At 58.7% G+C, this 13,675-nt stretch overlaps 1 protein-coding gene across 6 annotated transcripts in view; it reads right to left on the bottom strand.

Moving 5' to 3' along the window:
- The window catches only part of GAK (cyclin G associated kinase), a 53,842-nt gene continuing 40,167 nt past the window's right edge, over nucleotides 1–13,675 (bottom strand). For 2 of the 6 annotated variants that reach the window (XM_082462578.1, XM_082462577.1), the window contains 10 exons: nucleotides 10,320–10,513; nucleotides 9,505–9,648; nucleotides 9,021–9,413; nucleotides 8,622–8,792; nucleotides 7,899–8,009; nucleotides 6,822–6,938; nucleotides 1,844–2,068; nucleotides 1,208–1,356; nucleotides 444–620; nucleotides 1–352 (listed from right to left, as the gene is read on the bottom strand). In XM_082462578.1, coding sequence (XP_082318704.1) covers nucleotides 251–352; nucleotides 444–620; nucleotides 1,208–1,356; nucleotides 1,844–2,068; nucleotides 6,822–6,938; nucleotides 7,899–8,009; nucleotides 8,622–8,792; nucleotides 9,021–9,413; nucleotides 9,505–9,648; nucleotides 10,320–10,513 — 1,783 coding nt within the window. In that variant the 3' untranslated portion in view covers nucleotides 1–250. The remainder of the gene's footprint in view (nucleotides 353–443; nucleotides 621–1,207; nucleotides 1,357–1,843; nucleotides 2,069–6,821; nucleotides 6,939–7,898; nucleotides 8,010–8,621; nucleotides 8,793–9,020; nucleotides 9,414–9,504; nucleotides 9,649–10,319; nucleotides 10,514–13,675) is intronic. The other 4 variants (XM_082462579.1, XM_082462580.1, XM_082462581.1 and 1 more) reach the window with 4 other exon arrangements.

Genomic DNA, 13,675 nt, shown 5'->3' with positions numbered 1-13,675 from the left:
TGGGAGGAGTGCAAATCGTCACCTTTCCTTCAGGACCAGAAGAGAAAAAGAAAGAACTCGGAGGCTTTGGAATGCTTTCTCTTCCTGCGAAGGGAGTGGCGCTGGCTCTGGATCCGCTGAGCGTGGCGGGCGCGACGTGATGCCAGCTGCAGCCGCGCCAGCCCATGCCGCCCCGGCCCCCGCGCAGCCCTCCAGGCCAGCCAGCAGCTTCCAGCTCCACGAGCCGCACGTGCAGCCACGACCCATGGGCTCAGAAGAGCGGCCGGGAGCCCTGGCTCTCGAACTCGGCCCAGGCGTCGTTGAGCTCCATGAAGATCATCCGGGCGTACTGCTCGTAGGGCTGCCCCCGGGCCTGCGGGCAGGCAGGATGGCGGTGGTGAGGGCCCGGCCCGCTCCCAGGACCCCGCCCCAGCCCCGGCGCAGAGCCCGCAGCCCGTGCCCACCTTGTCCGGGTGGACCACCAGCACGGCGCGGCGGTAGTGCTTCTTCACCTGCGCCGGCGTCACCAGGTCGGCCATGCCCACGGGCGTCCAGCGGCGCTCGTCGTCCCACAGCGCCGTGTGCAGCGTCGACAGCAGAGCGCGGATGTTCCTCTCCTTGCCCTCCGTCCAGTCCAGGAGCTGAGGAGACGCCGCGCTGCTGAGGGCGTGCCAGGCCCCGGCCTCTACCCACCGAGCGGCCGGCGGTCGCCCCACCAAGCAGGGACCTGACTGTGAGATGTGCGGCCCCGGCGTGGACCCCCGCCCCAGGTTCTGCACTGACCCCACCCAGGCATGGCCAATTCCATTCCCTAGGTCTGGCCAGACGGGACACAGACTAGACGGTGCGCGGAACCCAGGGACCCTTTCCTCAGTGGGACATTCACAGATGACCCGCCGTCACAGCCTTGCCCCGTCCATCCTGGGGTCCTTGTCAGCCCCGGGGTCTCTGCGGCCCACGCCCCCCGACCGGGGTCACGCCTGGCTGGTCTCCAGAGGAGCAAGGAGCTTAACGAGCGTGAAGCCACACGTCCCAGCCACGTGGGGACAGTGGATCTTTCACCCCAAAACTTTAAGAGCAAATAAGCGTAGATGGAAGCCACTGTCCCTGCAAGCATGTCGGACGGCGGTCCCCGTGTGTGAGCGTCGGGGCCGCGTCGGCTGTGGCCCCCTCCCCACGCCCCTGCCCAGGGTGCCCCCCACCCTGCCCCGGCCCGCGCGCCCTGCACCTTCAGCTTGAGCGGGTCTGAGTCCCGCGCCTGGTCCTGCCTCCTCATCTCGGCGATCGTCCTCGGCCCCTTCCTGTCGGCCCGGGAGGAGAAGCCCTGGTTGGACAACAGGTCTTCGAAATCGTTCTCCGACACCCTTGGCTTTGGACCTGGAGGAGAGCAGAGGCTTCAGGGGCCGCGCTAAGTGCCCGCCCAACCGCCTGCCTGCTGCCTCTGCTGCACGGCCAGCTCGAGCACCCTCGGGGACAGCAGGACAGCCGAGAAGATGGGAAACGTCCAAAAGCGCTGCCCGAGGCAGGAGCGCACGAGTGCGGGCGGGGTCACGGCAGGCATCGGGACCACCACCCCTGTGACAAGCGAGGCAGCCAGGCCTGGGCTGACCACCCAGCTGCCCGGCCAGCAGAGGCCGAGAAGGTTCCCGGACAGTGTGGCCTGGCCCACTGGGGGCAAGAGGGTCACCCACAGACATGCGTCTGAAATCATTAACTTCCATCCAAAGGGGCTCCCGCTGGGTCTCTTTAAACACCCTTTCCCGGGACTGGGCTCTGAACTGCACGAGGCAAGACGGGATTTCACCGCAACCGCTTCACGGCCAGCTCGAGAAACCACACAGGCGGCGGGAGAGGAAGAACTCACCGAAGCCGGGGGCACGGACCCCCCTCTCCTCCCGGCTGCCGATCACACTGAAGCTGGAGGTGTAGTTTGGCCGTGGCTGTACACTGGCTCTGGGGGTTGGCTTGGCCTGGGGGGGCCACGGGGTGCCCTGGGCTGGGGGCCGACTCATCTGCCAGGAGCCGCTGGCCTTGGGAGGGGGGACTGTTTTGGGACCGAAGCCCCCAGGAGCAGGTGCAGCGGGCGAGCCTGGGGAGACAGTTCACGTGGGAGTGTCACTGACGGTACGCTGCCCCGGCGGGTACTCAGCCCTCGCGGGCAGAGGACACACCCTCGCGAAATGACTGTTTCAGGTCAGCCGCCAGGACGGGCGGCCTCTAGGTAGCCCACAGCTGGCCCGTCTGCAGGGGCTGGGCCGGGCGGCTCCCCTCCCCACTCGCTCAAATGCAGGGCTGAGTCCAGGAAGCTCAAAACCAGCACCCGGAGCCCACAGGGCCCCCGACCAGCACCATGCGGGCGGCTGCTCCGTGAATGCAGGCACGTGGCGTGTCACGTGTGCCTGGTTCTGGGCCACTTCACATGCGCACAGATCCACGCAAGCACTGGGTCAAGATGCCCCGTTCTCCGTCCTGTGACCTTCACCTCAGGAACATTCTAGACGTGGAATCACAGGGCAGGCGGCCTTTGCGATGGGCTCTTCTCACTCAGGACCCACCCACCTGCCCGCCTGTCACCAGCAGCCTGGCAGGCAGACGCGCCACGGAAGGACGCCGGTGGGTTCCAGCCTGTGGCGATTACCCACAGGGCAGCCCTGAGCACTGCCGCGGACACTCCCTGCTCAGCCCACGCGCGCCTCTGGGATAGAGGGCGGTTGCGGGTTCAGTTCTGTGAGAACCGACGCCCGCCTCAAGTAGCCGTCCCGCACGCCCGCCAGCTCTGCGCCCGGTGCTGCACCCCATCGAGGCCCCCCGTGCCTCCAGGGCCGCCAGTGACACTAGACCTCTCCCCAGGCTGCCGTTCTCTTCACCGCTCACCCGTTTTCAAGTTTGATGTGTTTTGCTCTGTTTTTACTGTTCTTACATATCCTAGATAGTTGTCAGATACGTGGTTCAAAGATATTTTTCCCACCCTGTAGCTCTTCATTCTGTTGAGAGTCTTTAGCAGGGCAAAAGGTTTCTTTTTGCTCAAGTCCAACTTATCCATTTTCTGCTGACGGCTCACGGTCCAGGTGACACTAAAGGCTACGTCCCCACCATTTTCTCTTTTCTTCTAAAGGCTTTATAAATCTGTGGCCAATTCTGAGTAATGGTCATCTACCTGCTGTTTAAGGTGTGAAGTTCAGGGTGAGGCCACTTTCTTGCTGCCCCAGCACCGTCATGAATGGTTTTGCACCTCTGGCAAAAGTCAGTTGGTCTTACTGGTGTGGGGCTACTTCCAGGTCGGTGATCTACGTGTCTGTCCTGCCCACAGCACGTAGGCACGGAGGAGGCCGGAGGCCTCGTGGGCTGAGTCTTAACCATCCCACTTCGCGTGACTCTCCAAATGAAGTCTACAATAAGCTCGTCTGTGTCTGCAGGAACCCTCACTGGCGTTGCTGGTGAGGACTGTGCTGACCCCATCGACCGCTGCAAGAGAACCTTCCCGACGTGGGTCGCCGGGCTGTGAGCGCGTCTGTTTACTGAGGTCTTCCATGACTTCTTTCCTCGTTGGGTTTCGTAGCTTCAGGAGTCCTGTACGTGCTTTGTAAGAGTAATATGTTATGTATTTCTTTTTTTCTTCTTTTGCAGGGATTGTAAACGGTGCTGTTCTAAATTTTGGGTTCCTTGTGCGTGTTGCTAGTGAACAGAAATACCCTTGGTGTCTGTTTGTTGATCCTGTGTCCCGAGACCCTCCTGAACTCACTCTGGGACCTGAAATGCTTTCATAGAACCCCTGAGATTTCCCACACAGACAGCACGTCGTCTGCACGTGACAACACTGCCTGTGTCCCTTCTGCCCCTTTCTTGCCTGCCTGCAGCACCTGGGCCGAGCCGGGGGAGTGTGTGGTCTTCTGAAATCCAGCGCAAGCCTGGCGGCAGGCCTCTGCACATGCTCCCTATCAAGTCCACGGGCTTCACGTTACTGGTTTGTTGAGTGTTTATCACAAGTAGGTGTTGAACTCCGGGGAATGCCTCTTCTGCACCATCGATGTGATCACATGACTTCCCTTCCTAGGCCAGTTAACGTTGTGTATACATATATATATATGTATATATATATAATTTTTTAAAAAATTATTTATTTATCTTGACTGCGTCGGGTCTTAGTTGCAGCACACGGAATCTTCTCTAGTTGTGGTGCTTGGGCTCCAGAGCATGTGGGCTCTCTAGTTGTGGCGTGTGGGCTTTCTAGTTGTGGCGCGTGGGCTCCAGAGCACGTGCGGGCTCAGCAGTTGTGGTGAGCGGGCTTAGTTGCCCCGCGGCATGTGGGATCTTAGTTGCCCGACCAGGGATTAAACCCACGTCCCATGCATTGGATGGCAGATTCTTAACCACTGGGCCACCAGGGAAGTCCCAACATGTTGCATTCTGTTCATAGGTTTGGAGATGTTGAACCAGCCTTGCTTCCTGGAATAAACCCTACTTGGTTGTGGTGTGTGTGATTGTTTTTTTTTTAATGATTTTTTTTTGATGTGAACCATTTTTGAAGTCTCTATTGAATATGTTACAATATTGCTTCTTTGGACACGAGGCCTGTGGGATCTTAGCTCCCTGATCAGGGATCGAACCCTCACCCCCTGCATTGGAAGGCAAAGTCTTAACCACTGGACTGCCAGGGGAGTCCCCTGTGTGATTCTTTTTATACACTGATGAGCTCTCTGTGCTGACGACTAGCTTTGATTTTTGTGTCTGTGTTCATGAGGGATGCCGCCCTGTGGTCTGTAGTTTCCTTTTGTATCGTCTCCATCTGGTTTTGGTATCAGAGTAACACCAGATTCATAAAATCAACTGGAACATATTTCCTCCTCTTCCTATTTCTTGGAAAAGACTGTGTGGAATTGGTATGAATTCTTTAAACATTTGGTAAAATTCTCCAGTGAACCCAGATGGGACTGGAGATTTCCTTTATGGGAGGTTTCTAACTATGAATTCATTTTCTTTATGATTACAGACCCACTCAAACGCTCTACCTCACACGGGGCACATCTGAAGAACTTGTCCACCTCACCTCAGTCCCAGGACTGGTGCTGAAGCCTTAAGTCCATTTCCCTTCAGAGCCTTTGGGGTCTGTGGACATCTTGGATTAACCTCTCTTTTTTAATCCATTTTAGCAGAGATTTGTCAACTTTACTGATCTTCTCAGAGAACTAACTTTTTGATCAACCCATTTTCTCTAGTTCTCATTTTCTATTTCATTGATTTGGGCTCTTTATCATTTCCTTCCATTTGCTTTGAGCTTATTTTGCTTTTCTTTTCAAACGTCTTCAGGTGATAACTCACAATACTGACGAGACGTTTCCTCTTTTCCAAACTACACGCTTAATGCTATGTGTTTCCTTCTTGGCACTGCTTTAGCTGCATAACCCAAGTTTAAATATGTCGTGTCTTCATTTTCATTCTCTTTGACACGCTGTTTTATTTTCCTTGAGACTTCCTAAATAACCCATGTTATTTAAAACTGTGTCATTCAGGACTTCCCTGGTGGCGCAGTGGTTAAGAATCTGCCTGCCAATGCAGGGGACACGGGTTCAAGCCCTGGTCCAGGAAGATCCCACATGCCACGGAGCAACTAAGCCCATGTGCCACAACTACTGAGCCTGTGCTCTAGAGCCCACGAGCCACAACTACTGAGCCTGTGTGCCACAACTACTGAAGCCTGTGTGCCTAGAGCCTGTGCTCCACAACAAGAGAAGCCACCACAATAAGAAGCCCGCTCATCGCAACCAGAGAAAAGCCCATGTGCAGCCATGAAGACCTAATGCAGCCAAAAATAAGTTAAAAAAAAAAAAAAGTGTGTCAATTTCCAAGAGTTTGAAGATTTTTCAGTTATCTCCCTGTTACCAATTTCTAGTTTGATTCCATTTGATCATGGAATGATACGGTCTGTATGATTTCAGTTCTTTTAAGTTTGTTGACGACAGTTTATGGCCCAATACATGGCCTTTCTTGGTGGTTGCTTAGGTGCAGGAGGATGTGTGTCCTGCTGCTGTCGGGCACAGTGTCCTGTAAATGTCCCACAGCTTTGCTGACTTTCTGTCTGGTGGCTCTATCTTTGTTGACAGAAGGGATGCTGAGGTCTCCAACTAGGATGTGAGTTTGTTTCTCCTTTCGGCTCCATGAGCTTCATGCAGGACTCTGTTTTCTGAGGGGGTGTGACGGAGGTCTGGGGTCACAGTGCAGAGCTGAGGGCTGGGCTCCATCCTGAGAACGGGCACCCCGGATCCCGAGAAGTCCTTTTCACCACAGGCAGCCCCCGAGAGGCTCCGAGTGACCCCACACTGTGCTCAGACAGCCCAAGATAGAGGCAGAAAGCCCAGGACAAACCCAAACTTCCAGGAATGCTCTCAGGGAGATACTGAAACCTGAAATGCCAGGAAGCGTCTGGGGAGATGTTATTTTCACCTAAAATTCCACATGCCTCCCAACTGCCAAGGGACGAGAGGCACTCCTGGCCTCCAAACAATTAACGTCTCTAAAAGTTTTCTCAGAAAAGTTACTGGCAGTGAATTCTGCACCCTGGGGAGCGGGGCAGGGACTCTCCACGCTCCTGGGCTGAGACTGCTCCCAGATGGCCCCCCAAACACCGCTATGCCCGCGGAGGGCCAGACCCCAGCACCAGTTTTGGCAATTCCTGGTGTTATCTTGGTAACAAGCTCCTGGGATGAAGCAGATTGGGCCTTTCCTGGTGTCGCTGTGCCCTGGGCCTTGGTGGACAGGGTGAGGCCCCACCTCGGGTAGGCAGACACAACACCCCAGAGAGAGGCCTGGTGCTTTCCACGTGCCCAACACGGCCCTCAGGTTACCTTGGAGGCCGGAACTGAGGTCGCCGAGGTCCGCAAATGGGTCCTGGCTCTGAGACTTGGTCTGGCTGGCTGGGGGGCCAGGAGGGGCCGGCTGGCCTCCAGGAGAGACGAAGGGGCCTGGAGGAGGGCAGGGGCATTAGATCCAGCACACTGGAGTAGATGCGGCCTCTGCCCTCCCATCTCACGCTCCTAAAGGCCTTGCTCAGCGTTGTCACTGCACCTGGGACGTGGCCACACTCGCAGCCCGAGCTGCCCACATGGCTCCGTGTGGGAGGTCACCTGACAGCTCGTATAAACTGTCCTGGGTTTGTCCTACCACCTCCCGGAATCCACCTAAAGTGTGAGTGCACTTTACGACATCCGTTCATTCTAAGTACAAGGTACTGAAACGTCTAAGTAAATCACTGTCCTGCTCCTAATTCCCGTGTCATTCAAGAGTCAACTGTAAGGTCATTACAAACGATGGCAACTCATATATAAAGAGCTCTTACGAGTTAATACAAAAAAGGTGAATTTCCCGTGCAAAAAAATGATTAGAAAATGTGAAACAGTTCTCAAAAGAAATATAACCAAAAACATACAAAATAATAAACAACCTCACGCATAATGAAGAAAAGCAAATTGAAAGAACTGACAGCCTATCAAACTGGCAGAGTAGTATGTTTACAGTTACAGCCCATAAATTAACAAACAGGACTTAAGAGCATGTCACAGGCGTCACAAACACCACTGCCTTTGAAAGCAAACCACTACCAGAAACTTCCCCACGGGACAGAATCCCGACGTATGGAAAGAAGGACAGACGTGACGAAAGTGAGACGCCAGAAGCACTCTTGTCCCCACAGACAGGGGACAGACCAGGATAGCCTGCAGCCTCTCAAGGGCCCTGCAGGGCACAAGGAAGCACTAAGGAACATTCTGGGTGGAAAGTTCAGAACAAGCCGAATGAGCGCCCACAGGAGCTGCGCGAAGGGACTCGGGACAGTGGCAGGAGGCCCGGCCAGAGTGCCCCTGGGGCGCTGCTCCTGTCTCCTCCTCTTCTGGGGGCCGGGGTCACAGTTACGCCACGTGCCGTACCTTCTGCAGCTGGTGCAGGGGCCGGGGCCTCAGCCCAGGCGTCCCATCCTCCCAGCAGGTCCGGGTGGCTGGTAGAAGCTGTCATCTTGCTGGGCTCCGCTGGCAGGTCACCTGGGAAGACAGCAGCGCTATCAGGTGTGTCCCCGGTGGGGGCGGGCACATGGCCTTCACATGGCCTCCTGGGGGCCCTAGGGGACAGGCTGGCCGCAAGCCCCATCTGCGGCAGCCTCGGGGGCGCCCTCCGTACCGCCCTCCACGTGTGGGCAGGAGGCACACCTGACGGCCGCCTGTGCGGGAGGCGGGGGGCCGAGGTGCTGGGCAGCAGCCCCTGCGGCGCTCCTGGCCTAGCGAGGACCCAGGCAGGGCTGTGCTCACGCACCTCTGGGGCCTCCAACCGGCCTCCCTCCGCACGGGCGGAGGACACATCACACGGTCACTGCACTGACCAAGTGGATGCAGGGGGTCAGCAAGAGGAGAAGCCCACAGGGCGATGCTGAGACTAGCGCCCGCAGTCCCTCATCTGAAAGGGTCTTCAGAGAAGTCTCCTCCCGCCATGGCTGGCCACACGCCGGTGCCCCAGAGCCTGCCTTCCCACCTCCCCTGAAACCCAGCAGGGCATACAGAGTGGACACTGGCTGCGTCCCCTTTCTGGGGGAGGGAGGATCGCACTGCCCATCTCCCCCAGCCCTGTGGCCCCATCCCCGGTGTGGAGACCGCACTTACCCAGATGCAGGAAGTCGGTGCCGCGGGCCAGGGGTGGAGCGCTGTGGGTGGCAGGGAAGGATGCAGGCAGGGTGGCTGGAGAGTCCGAATTAAGAAATTCGCCAAAGAGGTCGGGCTGGGAGTGGGGCTGGGTGTCCGGGTCAGATGGCAGGAGAGGGTCAAACGGGTCCGCTGTGGCAGGACACCAGGAAGCAGGCGGACGTGAGCGCAGGCACCACAGCGCACGCCCTCAGCCCAGAGGATCGGCTCCGGGACGGCCCTCCCACGACCCCATGGCCCCGAGAGGGAGGGGCAAGGCGCTGACCCCCGCCTGTCTCAGGAGGTCCTCTGGGGGCTCGCGGTCTCCCTGAGCGGCAGACTGCCGTGACCTCTGGGCCCACTCCTGCCGGCGGCACCTACCGGCCGGGACTGTGGTCCGTGCGCTCGGGGCAGAGGCCGGGCTGGTGAAGAGCAGGGCCGCGTCCCCACCGAGCAGACCGCCTGCGGCACCCTCTGGAGCAGCCGCCGGGGCCCCCAGGAGGCGGCTGAGCAGGTCCGCGTTGCTGGGGGGGCCCCCGCGGGCCTGCGTGGGGGGCGCCGGCCCTGCCTCGGAGTGCAGCCCCAGGAGGTCCACACCGTCCTCCTGTGGCAGGTCCGGGCCCAGCGTGTCCTCGTCGGCCACGTCCCCGCTCTCAGCCGAGAGCGTCGGGGCTTCCTCGTCAGACGGCTCGCTCACACGTCCGTCCTCGGCCGCGGTAGACGGACCCTCCTCGGCAAGGTGACCCTCTGGGCCTGTCGCGCAGTCCCCGTCCTCTGAAAAGAAGACAAGGGTGGGGCGGCTGCGGCTCAGTGCGAGGGGTCGGCATGGGGAGGCCCGGGGGCAGCGCCAGGCCCGCCTACCCACCCCGCCAGTCCAGCGTGTGCAGAAAGCGGTCGGCGTTCTCGTTGCTGTGCGGCGAGTCCAACTCCGGGGGCTCGGCGTCCGCAGGCCCAGCCTCGGCGTCATACTGCGCAGAGGAGCCCGGCTGCCTGGGGAGCTCTGGTTTTCCTGCAGGAGGGGGATGTCAGGCCACCCGGCCCAGGGCAGCAGCCGGTGTGGGGCTCCGGGGCCCAGGCCCAGAGCCAGGAAGGGCTCACCACCGCCAGAAACCCACACGACAACCAACCATCAGTGAATGGATCCCAGTGTCGCCCAGACGCTGCCCCGGGACACGTGGGCACACGCGTACACCGGAAAGCATACATGCACGCACACACGTGCACACATGCTATTCAGGGCCACGTAGCTGTCCTCACGTAAGAAAACAGAAAAAAATGCAAACCAAGAACATGAGGAAAATTGTTATGTGGCAAAGGAAGTCCCAAGTCCCACCCACCAGCGTGCTTCTGATGCTACTTTCAGTAAATGCTATGAAATAAGCCGACACAACCCTGCTGAACTGGGGCGGTGGGGGGAGGAGGGGGTTGGCCAGGAACAAACTCTGCTGTGAGGCGGCCCCGCCAGCTGGTCCCAATCGAAGCCTCGACTTCTTCCAGGTCATGTTCAAAGTTGACACATGTCCAGAAAATGCACCCCCCCGAAACAGCGAGTGACTCAAACCTGACCCTCCCGGGGGTCCCAGCCCCGCCCCATGACGACCCCGGCAGGACCACGTGGCTTGGGATCCAAAAACAGACACTGGGCCACCTGCAGGCATGCCCAGAAAACAAGGGTCTCACCAAATTTAGACAGAATGTCTTGCTGCTCCTCCCGGCTGGAAAACAGGATCTTGGGGTTCAGCCCCCGCATGCTCGCACTCTCCCAGGGCGGGGCCTCGTGGCCGGGCCTATCTCTGGGTTCCACCTCCACCTCCAGGTTCACTTGAAATAAATCGGGATATTTCTCCTGAATGTCACAAGCGTCCAGGTCATACCTGCATTTGGGAGGCGAGATGCAGGTTAGGCACGACCATGGGCACTTCGGGTATCACCCCAATGTTCACTGGGAAACGAGTGCGGGGCAGGGCCGCGTGCTCCACAGGCACCCCGGCCCCTGCACTTCATGCTCGGGACGTTCAAGCCGCCACTGAGCAAATGGTCAGAGGGACCTGCAGGGGTCTGTGCGCAGTGGTGCCCGTCCACACCCGCAGAGCAGGACCCCCGTTCCTCTGTCAGGGGAGCGCTCAGCCCTCACTCCTCAGGTTCTGGAGTTCAAATCAGGTCCTCAGAGCTTAAATGCACGTTCCCATAAAAACAATGCCAGCCATGCTGGCAAAATCCCCCAACTATTAACAGATGCCCATAAACCAATGCCTCTGGAATCTGGCTGCAGGGGTGGAGAGGCACCAACCTGTTCCCACTGGGTGGGACGGGGAGGGAGGCTACCTGGGGCGGCGGCCGGGGGGGCCCGGGCCCGGGCGGGACACTGGTAACAGGGCAGCCCGCCAGTGGTGACAGTGGCTGCCATGTCACTGAACTGCCCTCGTCCTGTGGCTCCGCACCTTTCGAGGGAACTCCTAACATCACCTCTGGTGACAGCATCGATAAACCCTAGTTCCTCAGCTAGACAACAGGCTCCCAGCTGTTCTTATTTTATGCTAACGTCTGTTTGCATTACTTTCTGCTTTGTGCCTCTAAGAAGAGTAAAGCAACAAAAAGAGAAACACAAAAAAGAACGCTGGGGCCCTGAAGGTCTGAGGAGTCGAGGGAGGGGCCCTGCCGTCCTCTGCAATGTCCAAGAAGGGCCTCCAGGCAGAGGAGGGGCCGCAGGAGTGGTCAGGGGCGGTGGTGAGGCCACAGCAAATTTTAGTTCTTACTTCCCTGGATTCAACAAAATGGGACGAGCGAGCACGCGTGACCCCAAATCCTTCCCACTCCTCACGGACACGGCCGCCTCTGCGCAAGGAGGGGAATGAGGGGTCTCTGCAGGGGCGAGGCTGGGCCCATGTGGGCGCAGGGACAGTGGCCGCACTGCCGTGTGGCCCTCTCAGGCTCCCGGTCCAGAGGCCGCCACGGGCTTCCTTCCTGAGCAGGCCAGGTGCCCACAAGAAGACGACGACACAGGCGACGGCTCAGCCGGGCAGGAACAGCTGGCACGGGGGCCGCAGGTGGAAAGCCCGGACAGCGCTGCTGGCAAAGGGGATCCGGTGGCCAGCGAGGCCCCGGGGAGGGGCCCATCCACGAGGAGCGGAGGCCAAGAAGCAAAGCGGGGAGAAGGCGCGCGGCCTCTACAAGCTCAGCTCCAGGGCAGCAGGGCCTCAGGGGCCACTCCGGGCACCATGCTGGTGGCCACCCACCCCCGCCTCCCTGCCCAGCCCAGCCCCAGAGACAGCCCCCCCAGGCTGGGGTCTGCCCACCCGCCCAGCAGGCCAGTGAGGAAACAATGAGGTCTGTGAGCAGAGGCGCAGCCCCGCTGCCCCCAAGGGCCCGGGGTCTCAGAGGGCAGAGGGCCAGGCCCCGCTCGGCAGGCCCTGAGGGGGAGCCTGCCACGCCTGGCCGGGAAACAAATGCATCGGCTCTCGTCCTGCCTGTCACCCTGCCCACTCACACCCGCTCGGCACCCCCTCCGCACTCCCAGGAGGCACCCGAGGAGTTCCACAATTCTTCTGCCAAGTATCCTCTTCCAGCCACCCGCGGGGCGCCCCTTGCCTTTCTCCTATTAAACCGACGAGTCCACTTCTGGAGGCACGACACGCACAGCGAAGCACAAGCCTACGCACGCGCCTCACGAGATGTTATCCTCGTGTCAGCAGCCCGTTCAGAATAAAACACTGCCTCTTTCCAGACCCCAAGAAGGGCCACGCCCCCAGAGGCGGCCACTCCTCGGGCCTCCGGGTGGGGCCCCACGGGAGGCCCGAGCGGACGTAACGGGTCACGGACATGACATCACAGCTCACTCTCCATCCGACTGCCGACGCCACGGGGGCCTCTTCTCATTCTGGAGCCATCAAGCCTAAGGCCCTGGGTACGGGCTAATGACGCCACGTGCACGTGGGAAGCGCTGAGGCAGGAGATCTTCAAAGTTCTCATCACAGGAAAACACCTAACTCCGCGTGGCTCCCACGGGGGCTTCCCCCCGTTTCCCTGCCCTCGCGGCTCTAACCTGCTTCCCTGGTGACGAGGGACGTGCAGAATGGCTCAGGTGTGGATCAGCCAGTCAAGTCTCCTGCCTGCTTTTAATGGGTGTCTTTCTCTTTTCGTTCTGTGCTTCTCTATGTGTCCACATCTGACACACACGCTGCAAACATCTCGTCTGCCTGAAAACGTCTTTGATTGGCTTTCGCTTCTGAAGGATGACTTCACAGGGGACAGAATTTCAAGTTGGCAACGTTCTCCTCAGGCACTTCCTGAAGACGCCCCCGACTCCGGCTCCCACCCCTTGGTTAAAAGGCAGCTGCCGGTCTCCTTACTTTGAAGGCCCCTCCCCTGGGGGCTCTCAAATGGTCGTCTTCGGTTTTCAGCAATTTGCAACATGCTGAGGAAGGGGTTTCCTTCCTTCTTTTTTTTTTTTTTTTTTAATTTTTTAATTTATTATTTATTTATTATTTTTATTTTTGGCTGTGTTGGGTCTTCGTTTCTGTGTGAGGGCTTTCTCCAGTTGCGGCGAGTGGGGGCCACTCTTCATCGCGGTGTGCGGGCCTCTCACTATCGCGGCCTCTCCTGTTGCGGAGCACAGGCTCCAGACGCGCAGGCTCAGTAGTTGTGGCTCACGGGCCCAGTTGCTCCGCGGCATGTGGGAACCTCCTAGACCAGGGCTCGAACCCGTGTTCCCTGCATTGGCAGGCAGATTCTCAACCACTGCGCCACCAGGGAAGCCCCCTTCCTTCTTTTATATAAACTCCTGTTTGCCGTTTTCAGAGTTTTTGATTCTATGGTTTGATGTTTTTCATCAGCGTAAGGAAATTTTTGGCCAGTGATTTTTCCAACATTGTTTCTGTTGTGTCCTCTTCTCCTTGGACTCCAAACAAAGGCACGCCTGACCGTTTCCCAGCCCCCAACATCCCTGCGACCCCCTCTGTATCCATCTCTCTCTCACCATTGCTCCTGTGTCTACTCTGCTACCGGGCACATGGCTCAATTCTCAGTTCTAGCTGTGA

This window comes from Balaenoptera physalus (assembly GCF_965194825.1).
Source record: "Balaenoptera physalus genome assembly, chromosome: 5".
Taxonomy (NCBI): Eukaryota; Metazoa; Chordata; class Mammalia; order Artiodactyla; family Balaenopteridae; genus Balaenoptera; species Balaenoptera physalus.
Note: the sequence above shows the minus strand (reverse complement) of the source record. Positions and strands in the feature narration are given on the sequence as shown.